Source organism: Malurus melanocephalus, unplaced genomic scaffold (genome assembly GCF_030028575.1).
Source record: "Malurus melanocephalus ecotype Western Australia unplaced genomic scaffold, MMel_1.1 scaffold_258, whole genome shotgun sequence".
NCBI lineage: Eukaryota > Metazoa > Chordata > Aves > Passeriformes > Maluridae > Malurus > Malurus melanocephalus.
Window position 1 is genome coordinate 726436 of NW_026623490.1, and position 16947 is coordinate 743382.

The 16947-nt window shown below is 37.5% G+C and overlaps 1 protein-coding gene across 1 annotated transcript in view; it reads right to left on the bottom strand.

Moving 5' to 3' along the window:
- Positions 1-16947, bottom strand: part of RSPO2 (R-spondin 2) — a 97765-nt gene that overhangs the window by 37847 nt on the left and 42971 nt on the right. Inside the window, exons 2-4 of the mRNA XM_057375791.1 lie at positions 8457-8645; positions 1545-1688; positions 652-840 (exon numbers count right to left, since the gene is read on the bottom strand). Coding sequence (XP_057231774.1) covers positions 652-840; positions 1545-1688; positions 8457-8645 — 522 coding nt within the window. The remainder of the gene's footprint in view (positions 1-651; positions 841-1544; positions 1689-8456; positions 8646-16947) is intronic.

The following is a 16947-nucleotide window of genomic DNA, read 5'->3' on the forward strand; positions in this document are numbered from 1 at the left end:
GAGATCTAAAAACCCAAGTACAGRTTTGAAACTCTATCTCCTTTTTCACTTCAGCATCACTACTTAAGTCTTGTAACACCATGATAAAGAAATTTGAGTATTTTTTTACTTGGGGCAATTGCCTTTGGCTGKTCTTATCCTGACAATCTTGATATCTGTCACTGTTCTGCTTGTATGACATCTATCAGTTTGGCCTTGATCTATGATATTCAAAATAAATAACATGTTCCAGCTAATAGTTCCAGCTAACAATACCATGTGTAAMTAACTTCTTTTAATTTAAATACCCACCACACCAACAATGGTTGTGCCACCTGCAGGGAGGTTTAGAGTCATAATCTTTCCTGCCACGTGCAGAACAAGTAGTTCCTCCACGATCAGCATAATTTCCATGCTGAAGCTCAAACTGCAACCTCTTAGGGTTCTTCCACGAGGCACCTCCTTGAAAAACCCTCAGAACCACACCAGGAAAAGCAGAGTTTCACAGCCTCCTGAAGGACTGATTACTCCCACTCTGAGTGTTTCCCTGGAGTYTCGCTATACAAACCAGGACTGAATATAGTATTGCTGCTTTTCAGCCTTGGCTGACAGAGCAGAGACTGAATTTGGCCTTCAGCTCAYAGAGATTTTTCTGGCATGGACTACACTTACCTCCTGGACAATGCCTCATGGCCATTTTACACCGCCTGGATTCTGCAATGGTTGGACATGGTATTGTRTCTTTCGCTGGCTTCTTCACAATTTGTCTTGTTCTCGTTTCCAGGCCCCACTTAAATCCACATGTTTTGTTATTTCTGCTGCAAGTTCCCCACTCGCTCCATTGACCCACTTCACAGCCTTCTGATAAAGCAAAATAAAACACAAGTGAGCAATTCTTCTGGTTTATTTTTTCCTTTTTTTATTAGACTACACTGTACACTGTTAGAAAGCAGCACTTGACAGTTTTACTATTRGCAGGTAAAAGCTAGAAACAAAATTAAAATATCTTACAGAACCTGAAAGAAYCTTTTTAGCCAGCATCAACCAAAAKAAAAAAATCARAATATGAAATTGCATGTATATAAGTTATGACAGTCCCAAATATTCAAAAACTGTCCTCAAATAATGAGACTGATTTTTTTTCTGTGTCTAACAAACAGATACTATTTGGTTGCCACCAGGGTTTGAAAGGCTCAAAAGTTCACATTTCCAAGTCCTCTACATCATGAAATGCAAGCAATACTCTTGAAAGAAAGAGTTTGCTCTGATAAAATTCCTGAAATCTTACAAATTCTGAGTTGTAAATCTTCATCCAAGGTCATTTTACAATTAAGAAAGAGTACAGAACTTTCTGAGGCACAAMAGAATGACAGTCCGAATAAAGCAGTATTTGAAAGTTAGGAAAAATTTAGTATTTATTATCACTAAAGAAATCAAGATATAATTCTTTACTATATATTTCCTGATAAGAAATACTAAGCATCATCTTAAAGTAGTGCCATATTTGAATATGGCCACCTGGCAAAAGAGCCCCTTCAGCAGCAGTGGTGTGCTGGAAGACTCACCCACACATTCCATAAGCTCTTCCAAGGCTGCAAATCCAGCGGGACACCCTCGAAAGCAGCGGCCTCGGTGCGAGTAAAAGCCRGTTTTGCATTTGGTACAAAAGTCTCTGCTAAAGCAGGAGTCGCAGTTTTCTATTCTGCATCCTGAATCAAAAGGATCATAARGAACAATGAGACAGAAAAGTCAGGGTAAGACTATAAATTAAGAGACTTATAAAGAAATAAAACAGCACAGYCAGAAGTGATATAACAGGGAATACTGTCATCCTGAAATCCATCTGTTCTAGAGAAGAAATTGGAGAGAACTGTGTCTAGCACATTTTCCCCTATGTCCTTCTAATCCTATTTTTTTAAATCAAACTGTAGATAAAACACCTAGTTTAATTATATTGAGTTAGTGACATCTTTTTGGAGGATAAATGTTCAATGTCAATTATTTTGATGTGTGAGTAATTTCGAGGAAGCCAAGAYGCAACAAGTTATTTTGGGAAGTTGCATGTATTGTATGTATTGTCTTCAGTTTATAATTTATCACTGAAAGGAGGATACATTTTTTTCTATGAGCTGACCCTACAAATAGGGGATGCTTTCATGTAGTATATCTGACATCCATGTTTAAACATACTCATGTGCAAAAAAACCTCAATTTTTCTGGGTTTAACTCTTCTCTATTATTAAGACACTTAATCCATAAAAAATTATCATTCCTAAATGACTAGGAGACATAAAGCTATAATAGCTAAAAAAAAATTATTGTCTTTATGAACCACTGTATTTCTCTGAAAATTTAAGAGGAATATAACCTGAAATATATGACAAAYTCAGGTGTAGGCTGTTCAGAAATACCCTATCCCATATTAAAACATGCCAACTTGGAATTGAACTAGTTATTGATGATCATTTGTATACTATACATACCTATAAAAAAGTACTAGGAAAAATGCACCAAATATTAAAAACTATGAGCCATTACATTTGGAACAGTAACAATCACTTTACGATTAATTTTTAAAAAATATAATCCTTCAGTAAACGTAATTAAATAAACTACATTAACTGTATCCTGTCTTTAGCTATCTGAAGTCACAGCAAGAAGCATTTGTTATTCATGTCAWGCAACAATATACTAATAATTTTGGTAACTTCTGTCACTCATTTATTCTTCATTATTTTAAAAAGAAAAAAAATACCCACAAAACATAAGGTCRCTATTTTCTGATACACCAATTAGTAAACATCCCCAAACAACACTTCAAATTTTGCCAGTCTTTATGGAACAGATTTTAATACTTATTCTTAAACTTCAGCAGGCCAAGACAGGGCATCCCACAACACTTAAACTGTGTGCGTGTGTGTGTAAAATCATTCTCTGTCAGCAATTAGGGAAATATGAGGCTTTTTAGATCAGATTTCTTGTGGCATTGGACAATAAATTAGGCAGACTGATTTAAAAGAAAGATGTATCCTTCAAGTGCTGGTAACCTTTGCTTGGTTAAAAGGAATTTGAGTATTAGTTTCAATGTGAACATCTTTGCCCTGACAATCTCTGCTGGCTCTGTTTAGATAAAACCACACATAACCTGAATGATACCAACTCCTGCATCCAGCATCCTTCAAAGGGGATTTTAAAACTTGAGTTCATATAAGCAGCACAAGTTGGGCTTATTGTTCACACTTTAGTTCAYAGGAATTTCCTAAGAATAATCTTTTCTTCTTTGCAAGGGTTTAACCAGTCCCTAAAAAACAGAATCCTGGCCAATCCAACAGTGACCTTGCAAAATCACTTTCCCAGATTAATGCAGGTGAGCTGCTCTGGAGATGTCCCACAATACTTRATTGCTAATCTGGTTTGTTACTCTCAAGGTATACTGCAAGGATTTTATTAAATGCAATGCTTGAATCAATTATCCTATGTCAATTATCCCAAAAAAATTGCCTCTTGCCCACCCACATGAGACATTTGAAAAGATACCAAAGTTTTTACAAATCATGTAGTTCCAATGAAAAGATACAGAACAGAACATCAAAAGAAGAAACGGSATCTTGAGACTCTCCCTCACATCCAAGTGACACAACATTTTTTAAACAACATTTTAACTATTGCTTTCAAAAAACTTGTTGAGACTAACATGCTAAAAGCCTTTGTGTGTGTRTGGAAGAGGGATTAAAGGAAAAACTTTCAAGATAATTTACCCTTTGATACAATACAGATGCGCTTGATGGGTGAAAGCCAGCTTCACTTTACGCTGGGGATTCACTCCATAAAACTATTGCTATTTAACACAAGTGTATGTGTGAACACCCTGTATTTAAAGATCAGATTAATAAATCAATCCYCTCTCAGTTTCTTGACCACAGCTCAAAATTCCCATCTTGTTTGTATTTTCTGCTTTGCCTTCTATGCCASTTTTCTTTCATGTCACAGCAGAGTCATTGTGATAATTATACTTTAGAAGCTTTAGTAGGTGACAGTTGGGTGCAGATTTCCACCAAGGCAGTTTATTTTCAGTTTTTTCCTATGAAGATAAACTACTCCAAACATGAAAGGCCTATTATTTAATCTGTATCAGATGCAGTTTAAGGAAAAATACTGAAAGAGTATTAGGAATAGTGTAAAAATTCTGAAATTCAAAATATTAATTCATCAGAGTGATATTCATCRTAATGCTTAGGGTCACTGAATGATAATTCAACTCAGCAACAGAGCATAGTGCAGACACACTAGGAGCGACAACAACTCCTTTCTGACATCCTCCATACACTCAGTTCTAATCATGAAGCTGCACCTAGGCCTTGTACTGACTTTTTATAATATTTAAATAAACTAAAAAGCAAAAGAAGAGCAATAATCCAGAATTTAAAAAAACTTTATACCTAGAAGTCTACTTTCAATCCCAAACTATCACAATAATGGTTAAGAAAAATTTTAAGAGTATATTATTTTTGATGCCTAGTTTCTTCTTATTAAAAGCTTAGAATCTTGGGTTTTTTTTTAATAGAAGTGCTATTAGTAAATCATTTTAACTGCGATTGAGGTTAGCACATTAGAATGAATSAATTCTTTATATTCTTTTCCTTTAAAAATTAAATGAAGAGATAACATGAAGAGATAAAGAAAACGTAAATATTTTTAGTTGGATACATCAAAAAAGTTGATACTCCACTAAGAATATTAAGATATCTCTGGAAATAAATATAACAATTGAATCTTGTATTTCTTTTTGTTGATCAACATCATTATCAAYGTAAACCTCATTAAATATTAATACAAATACAGAAATAAATTATATCCATGAAATACTTCATTAATGGAAGTATATTGCACATTACTAAAATTCTTTGAATTCTATTATTAAAATAATAAATTGGATAATGAATAATTCACTGAATTCTGTTTGACAGAACTGTTTGACATAATATGCAATAATTAAGAAAAGCAGCATTTTGAAATWTTTTTTATACTTTACTATGTATAATATAATAAAACCCAAGGAAATAGTGTTTAATGACCTGAACTGTTCAACTTTYTGATCTCAACACCTTATGTCTATCTCTGGAGAAGGAAACCAAAATCTTTTCTACTTTTAAAAATGCCTCTGTAAAACCTTTTAAATTTCCTTCAAATTAATTAGCTGATATAATTAACTGGAACAAGCCAACACTTTTTTTTTTTACTTTAGTTTCTCATGAGTCCAGTGGTTTCATTTTCTGTATGGTATCAGTAGCTGGATGATGCAGTTTGTGTATTTTTTTTTATTCCACTGAAAAATTGCCTAGAAATTAAAAATAGAAAAAAAAATACCCTAAAGGAAACAAGACCAAGGTAAACATATCTAAGATTTCAGATACAAGAAAATCTTCTGAGGAAAGAAATAGRTAATGCGTATGCTTCAGAAATCTTTTTTTCTGAAAACAAAATTATTTTTTAAAAATGAACAGAAAAAGGTGCCCATTAGAGGTTTCCAAATAGGTAAGAGCAACTGCCTGGGAAGTTTTAGATGCAGGAAGGAGAGGCTTTTAAGTGGAAGCTTGGAGGGGAGAGAGAAAGATGAAATTGGTGTGGAGGGGGAGAAGAGCTGATCAATGCAGCTCTACAGAAAAACCCCCCAGAGCAATGGCACCTGCAAGGCAGCAATGGCAGAGGTGAAAACCCCAACCCCAGAAGCTGAGGGTGACTGAAGGGTGTCCCTTTGCTGCTGTTCCCATCTCTCAAGCAGCCAGGGGTCTGTGGGTCAGGGACAGACACCCGAGCCCCTKTCTGTTCCTTCCCTTGGATTCCATCTGCAGTAGGCTTGATAGGCGTGATCCATTGATCAGTCCAGCCACTGAGGTGACAGGTTTCATCTCATTCTTTAAATTCAGTTCTGGCTTTTTTTTCATGAGATTATCTCTTTTTGGAGCAGTTCAGTTCAAAGTCATTAATTATTAAAAATTTATTAGAAAACTAATGAAGTATAGCTCATCTCTTGAGGCTTTCTTTTACAGAAGAGATTCAATACTTTCCAATTTCATGTCCAAAAGGACTGCATTCTCCYCCTGCAGTGTTCAAGGTGGAAATCATATTCAGCAGAAAACTCTACACTGATTTCTAGAGACAAGCAGTCTCAAATTTAATGATTCACTTTTACTAGAAGAACAGTCTAGAACCACTTAGCAAATTCTAGGCACATATTGCTCACATGCAGAAAAGAAAATTTGTCTTGAAATCAAAAATTTCCATCATTTTAGYGCCACTGCATTTGGCTGTGGTATTTATGGTGTTACACTTGGCATTAACCCTGTTTGGCTTTTAAAATCAAGACAATTTTTTCCATAAAAATATGTTCTATAGCTTCTCTAACAAAAATGGGCAAGTGTTCCAGTAATAAAATGTTAAACAGCTTTTTTTTGTCTGTAAAAACATTAATAGACCAGAACTTATTTCAGTTTATGCAATTCAAGCCCTAAAACTCTGATAAGGATTTTAAYATAGCCAAAATATTGTATCTAGCTAAGATAATACTATCTGAGCRATGGAGTCTGTAAATATACCTAATATTTAAGATCAAGGAGAGAAACCTATTCCATTTTTAAGGATGTTTATTTCAATCCAGAAAATGTCTGTGTGTCCACAGTGCTTCATTTGTGCAGACCAAGATCACCAAACCAAGAAAAAAAAAAGTGATTTATAAATATACCAGCTGGCAGTTACACTAAAATAAAAATATACAATACAAAAATCATCGGAGGGGAACCAGGACTGGTCCATAAATGCAACTGCATCATTATTCTCACAAAGGGAGGTTTTCAAAGGCATGAGGGTGAGATAAATATCAAGTGCTCAACACATGCCAGYATGGGTTGGTAACTTGCATTTATGCTTTTCAAAATCAATCCTGTAATGCAGGAAAAAAGGTCACCTTATGTAAGTGGAAAAACCAAGAAAGAATATTACGCTGAATTCACCCTCCACCTTCTGCAATTAACTTTTWTCTTTCTTTCTTTTTAAGAAAGAAAAGAATACTGCCAATAAAGACTACTTTGCCTTTGTTACAAGCATGGTACAGACTAAAACAGATAAGAATAATCTATTTCCTAAGCTTACAAATATATTCAAAAATATTTTTACATGAGGAAGTATTTATGGCCCAGTTTTGAAAGGTTTCAAGTASAGAAGTTGTTGAATTCACAAATGTGTTATGAAAATCAGGGCCAAGATTCTAAATTACTTTACAGAATGGATGCATAAACCATACACTGTCTCATTTAATTTTTTTATCAAAACTTAACCACCTGGTACAGATTAGGCAGCACTCTGCAATATTACACAGCAGCTGGGAAGAATACAAAATCCATGGAGCCCACGCAGGGAATGGGGAGAAGGAGGTGGGATAGGTTGGGACAGGTCCAAGCGTGGCCATAAGGGCTCCTCATCCAGCCCAGACCGCCGCGGGGTGACCCCATGTGAGTCTCGGGATTATGTGTGATGTGAAAAGCAGCACACGCRTCCTCACAGCTCAGTGTGGCCCCGGGACGTGGCACAGCACGTGGAGAAAGGTGCCACACATTTAACAGACACTTGGTTATTGCAGGAAACAAAGAAAAGCTATTTCTCACTTCAGGTTCTTATGTCAGCTGACCTGATTCTGGTTAGACTATGGCAAAAACATTCTCCCCCTAAATAGGAATTAGAGGTAACAGCAATGATTAATAATCCATGTGGGCAATACTCCACATATGAGCATATGGAAAAATCGATATCGGCACAACTGCCAGACAGAGGTGAAACAATGTGAGATTCCAGAGCACTCGTGGATTTTTTGCTTCCAGGCACAAACATGCAAACAGGGAATCTTGTTGCACATTAGCAGGTTGTAAATTTCCAAATAAATCACTTCACTAAAAGTGAAAGGTTGTTTGTTTGTTTTTAATAGTACATCTGTTTTATTAAATTAGCAACACTTACATATTAAAGCATGTCTGGTGTGAGGTGTCTGGTCACCTGAAATTTGTGTGGGAACAAAAAGTATGACAAGGAGCCCACCCATATATTAGTGTTTATACTGACTAGTACCCACATGTTAAATTCATTCTTAATCCTTTTTATTTTCRTGTAGTGGGAATTTGTTCTTAAAATTAGGAATATCTACTTAAATCATATATTTGTTTTCCTAAATTACCCTTTTAATTGAAGCAATAATAATGAAAATAACAGCAACAATAAAAAAATAAGTCAATTCATCAACAATTTAATCTGGTGAATGTTCTTTATCTCAGAATGAGCTGGGGTGCTCTTTAACAAAGAAGTTTTATGATGATCTTGAGACATCTATGAAACTATAATTCTATGAAAATAACATACCATCCTAAAAACTGAGCATGAATTATGGCCTTCCTACAAAAGTGAGTGTAAGGGTTCAAAAAAGAACTCACTTGAACATCTRTTCATATCTGGTGTTCGCAGTCCATAGTACCCCGACGGGCAGGAGTGCAAGCATTCCCCRTACTGCCTCATCCCTTCTCTTCGCAGGAAGAAGAACAACTTGTGTTGGCATCTGATGCACCCATTATCCTTYGAACAAGATAAGCAACCTTTGCAAATTGGATTTGGTCCATAGTTAGCTGCAAAGTAAGAAGACAAGTTACACTTTAAGATCATTTGAAAAGTATTTTGGCTGGAGRTCCTCTACCTTCTAAATTGTCGCTCATCTTTTGCATGACTACAAAAAGTTTCAAAAGGACAGTCCTGAACGTGCACTTGCTGTCAGACATCTGCATTGGCACTGAATAAAAAGAAATGCAATCTCTACATTTTTAGTTGCATGTAGGGCAATTTAATGAATTTACACACAAATAAAATATAGGCAGAGGCAAGCAGAGACCAAGCTSTAGACAGTTCACAGTATGAAGTTGAATAAAAATGCAGTGCTGGATTCCAGTTTGAGGCTGGGGTCACAAGTACACAACAATAACAATATATGAACTTCAGCACGCCGATACATGCACGTGCAATGATATGCCCAAGGAAATCAAGCAACACCACTAACAYAATTTCTGATTTGTGAAGAGAGCAATATTGAGAGCAGAGCAGTCTCTGCAGAACAGGTACAGCACTAGCAATGTGTCCTGTCCCTTAACTCTCAGGATCCCAGAAGCTATCTCCTTGCAGACTCTTCTTCATCTAATATGAGTATCAAGACAAATTTTTCCAAAAAAAGAGTAGCAGTTTTAAGTTCTAAGAGCCTTTTTCTACAAATTTTTACCCAAAATGAAAACCATATGCATGGATATTTATCAAAGGAGCRCATTTAGTGCAGACTACTATTTTGGGTCATGAACTACTGTGGATTCAAGCCTATGCTTTAATTTTGTTGGACTATATTCTTTTTTTCTTTTAAATTACTTGGCAGATAACTGCAACACAAACTTAAGCCACATCGCTGTTCTTACAAGCTTTTATTACCCTGCCTTTCTGCAGAGGTGCAGAACACTCCTTTGTCCCCATGGGCAGTCAAGTCCTCCTCAGGTGCTGGGTCAGCACAGCAGGTTAGCAGAGGTAGGATGGCTCAAGACATTTCTGACAACAGCATAACTTAACAGGTTTGTTTTAAAATTAAATCAGCTACAGTTCTTCACAGAAATTTGCCAGTTCAAACTTGGTTTACTGAAAACAAAAGAAAAATATTATGCAACAAAGTGAAGCGCCTTTGGAGTCTCAAGAAGTTTTTAATAGAGGCCACCCAGAGAGCAGCTCACCAAAAGGATCCATGTTTAATTGTTATATTTTTTAATATTTAATATTTAAATGTATTCACACTCGAATGTAGTGATCTGGTACTTTTACCTTRTATGGCTGGATAATTGAGGTTGTTCAACTGATAACATCACCATCAGAATCAGGAAAAAAACAAGGAAAAGCCCACCACCCTCTGGAACCAGTAGCTGATATGCTTTACTCTCACCTTCACACATCTGCACACCACATTCCAATTCCCTCTGTGCTCCCATCCCCCACAGAGGACTCGCTAAGTTCAGCAGGACAGCATTCAACTCCAATCTTGTACAAATAATCCTAGTGGGTGGCAGGCAGGACAAGCAATCTGGTGTGAAATAGCTCAGTCAGTGGGGCAATTTCTGAGTGTTGGAATCCTCTGTACCTGTCTCACCAGGTGAGATSCTCTTGATGGGAAAAGCATCCCTACCCTCCCTCGTAAATGTATGATTTGTCAGCATCCTGTTTATCCTTTTGTAATGAGACACCCTAAGAGACYGACTGCCTCACACTCCTAAACCAGTTCCCATCCCCTGATGCCCAAAAGACTCGAGATACAACTTTTCCTACAGTTCATCTTGTTACCATTTTCATTCACAACCCACTTCTTCAAAGACATACAAGAAGAGAAACAAACAAATGACGAGCTAGGCATGGATGCATCCCTCATCTCACAGTCAGCAGGGATTGCCTGACTGTAACCACATCAAATGATATGTGACCATGTAYGCTAAAGCAATTGTTGCTTAACACATGGTGGGCAATCCTGTAGACTTCTGAATTCTCTTTTAGTCTCCTTGGATCTCATTCTCAGTAAATTTTTACCTCCAGCTTATTCAAGGTTCCTCAGAGAAGCCTGTATTATAACAAAAGACTTAAAAGGAACAAAGCAAAAGCAAGGATGCAAGATGCCTGAACTTATTCACCACTCAGAGTGTTTTTTGGAGTTCAAAGCAGCCGAAATCACGTATGTGTTTTTGACTTAKGGCCAGGCCAATTGCTGAACAGCATGAATATAACTAAAAGATTATATATATACACATATATATAGAAATATATGCATGTAGATAAAGGCTGTAGATATGGATATAGCTAAACGGAACAAAACCAGCAGGCCTGCTGGCAATAGATGGGAAAACTRTCTCAAAAGGGGGGAAAAGATCTCTGCACAGGAGTTAGCAGGGCTCATTGAAGGAGCTTTAGGCAGATTTGAAGGAATAAAACAAGGTTCACCAAAGTCAAGAGCAGCACATCAATGTCTGAAGGTCAGTCTGCCATCTCAGTGGGGGTAGGGGTGTTTGGGTCTCTAGAGCATAGTGATGGTGAGGATGGGGTTGAATGTTTGTGAGTAAGAATCAGGGGAAAGGCCAACAAGGCAGATATCATAGTGGGAGTTGGCAACAGATCTCCCAGTCAGGATAAAGAGGTGCATGAAATGTCCTATAAGCAGGTGGGACAAGTCTCACAATCACTCACCCTTGTTTTCAGGGCAGATTTCAATCTATCAGATGTCTGCTCAAAATACAATACAGCAAAGAKGAAAGAGCCTAGGAGATTCCTGGAGTGTGGGGCACGTAACTTCCTGATGTGGCTGGTGAGGGAGCAAACCAGGGAAGGTAAGAGCTGAACCTGTTGCTTGGAAATGCAGAAAGACTCATGGGTGACGTGATGGTTGCAGGCCATCTTGGGCACAGTGATCACCAAATGGTARGATTTTGGAGACATTATTCTGTAAAACCACCTGAAATTTCTAGCAAKGTGGAGTAGAGCCTCTTCTCCCATGTAAGAAGGAGTATGATGAGAGAATATGATGGCAAGTTGTGCCAGGGGAGGTTTAGACTAGGTTTTAGGAAAGCTTTTTCCTTGGAAAAGATTGTCAAGCCTTGGAAAGGGCTCCCCAGGGAGTTATTCAAAAGCCATGTGGATGTGGTGACAAGAGACGTGTTTAAGTGATGGTCTTAGCAGTGCTGGTTAATGGCATGCTCAAGGATCTTAAAGGTCTTTTCCAACTTCACAATTCCATGATCTTGTGGAGCAAGAATGAGGCTCTGGAGCAGATGCGCACCAGGTGTCCATGCAGGTCTCTGGACACCTTCTGTCATTGATCTCCATGAAAATTCTGACTCCTTGGCCACAAAAATGTGTCTCAGTTTGACTCTACCATCCAACTTCCCTTTATTATTGCCACACATTCCTCTTCCCAAGCACCTTTTCTGTCCATTTCATGTAAGATTTTATTGATAATCCTTTTTTCTGCAGGCAAATTTAATTATGCTGACTCCTCTGGGCTTTGGGTCCATAGAAAAGGAGCTAACAGCATTAAATTATCTCCCATTATTCTATGCTATGATGTATTCAGGAAATAGATGGCACACCTTTCTCAGCTTAAAGTCAACTCAAGATATATGAAAGAGTTCAGTAATATAGTAATTCTGTAAATTGTACAGATTTTCCAAACCATCTGGATCCCCCTCCTTCTTCATCTCCTGAGGAGCCTTAATGAATTATTTTTTTTTATTTCTATACCTGTGGTTATTTTACCCTCTTATAGGAATGCTGTGAGATTCAAAACCTATAAACTGCTCTGAAATCCTCAGATGTAAGGTTTATTATATTTATTTTAGTTAAATAAACAATTATTTAATTTACACATTGAATGTGAATAGCAGTGTTCAAAATCACCCCCCTAATTAATGGTCACCTTTGGATGAATTTCCATGTTGGTCTCCTAGCTCTTTTCTTTCTTTAACACATTACGATATTTAAAATCACTGGAGAATTATAATGGTAAGGGGATGATAATATGAATTGTATGTTGCAATAAAGGGAGCAAACTTTATGAAAGAATCTGAAAACTTCCCACTGTGCTGCTTAGGCGTCCAACTGAATAATTTCTGGGTAATTTGCATTCAGTAAATTATTGCGAATTGCATATCACTGAATCAATTTCTTCCACATTGTTGTTGCTCATATTCTTTTCAGAGCTTCATGTGAAGCTCTGACTTCTGCAACCTTTCCATTATTTCAATTTGTACCAGAGYCAGGGAAAATCGTGATACGATCCACTAATAAATTACTTGGACAATGACCATGTAAGTTAACTAATCAAGTACCATAGCACTGGTTTTCTTGTCATATAAGCATGTCATCTTGAAGAYATCCACTTAACTGTCCCTCTTTTAATCCTATACACATAGGCCATAATTAAATCTAACTAAATCCTCCCTGCCCCCATGTCTTCCCTTCCCATCTTGGTTTCCTAAGGTGGCAAATTGAATGTATTGTTATTACATATAGCTTTTCCAGTTCGCATATAATTGCACTTTGATGAGGAAGCAAACACCTCTGCCTTCAACAGAAATAGCTATATGTTTCCTTTTAAATTTCTTCATAACTTTTTTCTCCCTTTGGCATTAGATGGCAAGAAAAAATAACAAGCTTATAAAACATGGTCTATCACATKCCAAATTACTGACTGCATCACCTGCAATGAAAAACATCATGCAACCCATCCTTATTTCCACCCCACCTGGAACACCCTCCTCATCTCTCTGTGCCAGGCAGGCAGGTTCCCTCCAGCCAAATCCCTCATGGAGACTTGCTCCTTCCACAAGGCCCACAAATGTCAACCAGTGTCAGAGCGCTGCTGTCGTCACATCATAAAACTGAAAATGCACACATGCTCCACGTTAGCACCATCCTCTGGCTCTCAAAGCACATGATTGCCCTGGTTATCTATTCAGACTGCAAGGYCCTTGCAGCAGGAGCAATGTTTTGTACAGCCATCCAAGTGTGTACAGTGAGTGGTGTGAACACTGCATATAAGTACAAGCACACACCTTAATACAGACAACGCATTTTCTATTCTGCTTCTATAACCATAGCCCACAGAATCTTCATCGTTAAAAAAAATACATGTACAGACTTGATTCCCCATGTAGTGCCTTTATGTTAAATCTGGTATTAAATTTGCCAAGTTTGAAAAGGTTACTTGAGAACACAGACTAGTACCCAAACACTGAATGAAACACTTCTGAACCCTAAGGGTGTTCAAAGTTTCATGGTTTGGATCCATATCAAGTAAAATCAAATGTCAGCTAATTACTTTAACTCTTGTCTAGATCAAATGTATTCAAGCCACATTGCTGAAGTAGTTTTAAGTGAGTTGTTATGAATATTTGAAATCACAAGAGATTCAAGAGTACAAAATGAGTCTAGCCTGTTCCCCACAAGAATACAAGTTGTTCTGTAAGCAAGAGAACTTAGAGSATTTGATTTTCTGTGATCTTACTGTCCTGTAGCCCATACCACAACTGCTTCTAATTTGTGTCTTTCTTGTATACCTATTTGCTGGTGTCACAAAGCTCTCTTGAACCTGGTGCTTCAGCTCACCACAAGAACCTGGTATTTTTGCAYTTCTGTAAAAACTGGGCTGAAACAGACAAATGAATCCAAAACCAACTGGAGAAAGAAGAGATCCTGGCAGAGAAACAAGAAGTAGAAAAAGTCATTCCCTAAACATTTCTTTAGAGAGCCGGCTAACATGCTCACTGTATCACTGTGTCCCTAATATCACTTGCTATCTGTTCACTGTGTCACTCTTTGGCAGTCTTTGGTGTTTTGAGATCTCTGAAGTCAGAAACTGTGCTTGTTGATACAGTGGCCAGCTTAGCATGGATTGCAGCCACAGCAATGCTGGTAACTGGATTTTAGTGCAGATCTAGCAGAAATGYCTCCAAGACACATCACTGTAAACATGAGATGTGCAGATGGGACCCAGAGGAGGTGAGGAACAAAAAGACCACTGCAAGATGCACTTATTGCAAAATAGCACATTTCAAAATCCTGAATTCAATTAATGCTGTGAATATATCCCAAACATGTTTCAATAAAATACACTTGTGCTTGGCATATGCATTCAGGGCACCAAGGGATGGTGAAATACGGCCTCATAGATAAACCAATATTACAGAATACACCMAGGTACCAAGGCCTAACACTGCAAGTTCACTACAGCTGAAAAACATCTGACAGGCTATGAACAGAAGCTGGCCAAGAAAAATACCTATTTTTCATTAGAACTTTGTAAAAGCAAAAGCAAGTTTTAGGCAGAAAACTCCAATTGAGAAAAAAAAAAAAGACTAGATTGTTTCTAGTAATTATCTCTAAGAGAATTTAAAAATTCAAGGTCAAAGGGGATTTTTATGAACAATTAGGCCAATGCCCTGTACAAAAAAAGCCACAGAACTTCTGCTTTACTGAACCATATCATTTAAGAAACCATTCAATCTTAATTTTTAAATTGTCAGTGGTAAGGAAACCACCACAACCTTTGTTAAGATATCATAGGGGCTAATCACTCACACTGTTGAAAATGTGCAGTGGAATTTTGAACTTCAAGGACCAACCACTGGACCTTTTTATATCTTTGCCTGCCAGTTTGTTAACAGTTTTTCAATGTTTTTTTCCCAATGCAGACCCTCTGATCAGGTCAAGTCTTAGCTTTCTCATGGGTAAGATAAACAGAGCAAGATTCCAGAATGTCTCACCGCAAGGCAAAGTATCCAGTCCTYTGATCAATCCCTTATAATTTTATCAACAGGCTTATGGACACTAAAAAAAAAGCTCAGCATTGGAAAAGAAATTATACCAATGCCGAAAAAAGAAGTGATATAACTTCTCTAMTTTTCCTAGATTTTACTCTCCTGTAACATTCGTGTATTATGTAAATTTTTTTGACCACAAAGATACCATTTCTTAAGTACCATGTTGCTCTGGGTAAGGAGTAGCCATTTTATTTCTTTTTTACAGGAGATCACCCAGTGTTCCTTCTCAGGTCACTGGGCCTTCACCACTCAGGATCATTTCCTCTGAAGCTGTCCACAACTGAGAAAACCCACATTCCCCACTCTTCTTTTGAAGACAGATTAACTGTAGGGTGGCATTTCACTTCAATGAGTTTGGTATAATTCTCACCAAATTCTGCTTGTAAGTGAGCAATTCTGCCTGGTTATTATGAAACCATTTCTTCACTTCCTTTGGAGGTCTTCATCATATTTTCAATATCACAATGCTATGTTAAACTTCTCTCACTTATCAGCTCATTYCATTATCTCATTATTGATATAATGTCCTTCTGGTTATTCTAATATAGGCTTCCAAAAGACGTGTCTTCATTCTACCCATGCTCAAAAGACAGTAGCCTTTTACTCCAGTTACAAATCAAAACATTTTACTGTTTCTACACAGCTATCCAGCTGAACACTTTCAGAATTTTCTGTATGGTTTCCCCCACCACCATGACAAGGAGGATCTCTGTGAGGACCGGTTTGATATTATTCTCCTTCAGCAAATCTCCTTCAACAGGACCCTGGCAAGTCTCAAGAAATCACCTACAAGTTGAGATATTGWGCAGTATTTAGTGATTTTAGGCATTAGCACCACTGCATACTGACTACCAATTTCAGAAATCTACTTTACCARTAAAACGAGGTGTGTGTTGGTTTCAGGATGCCTTGGTTATTTCGATGTTTTGAGAACATTACTGATTTTCTTTCYAGCTGGGATGAACTGCAGCTAACAGAAGTATCTCAGCCATCTTTTGAGCATCTGGAGCTTTTAAATKTATCTCTCATAGTTCACTTACTGGATACCTACTGTCATCTGGAAACATTTAACTCCTCTCATCCTCTTCTGTCCACTGTCCAGTCTACCAACCCTCACTTCCTAGACTCTATTGAATGTTGCTTCCTTCTACTTGTAATGCGAATTCTCTTCCACAATTTCTCTCCATTTAGTTCATAGACATTTTCTCTTCCCCTGAAAATGGAGCAGTGTGGTTGCTCAGACCTCTTGCATTTCCCCGCTGTTCCCCACTGATGGTATTTGTCTTTCCAGTATGGAAATCCAGAGCTGTCAGCAATTTACAYTTTATCCATGGGAAGTTCAATCTGACTACAAGATGGAAAAAAAATACAGAACATCTGTTGCAGGTCACAAACACCACTCCATCACCTGCCTTTCTGAAAAAACAACCACAGAAATAGACAGGGAGGAAAGTGTCATACTCCCTGTTGCAATGTCCTAGGAAATATTAGCTTTTATTGACATTTTCTGTTCACAGATTATCCAGTTTTATTCTAGGTCTTCCTG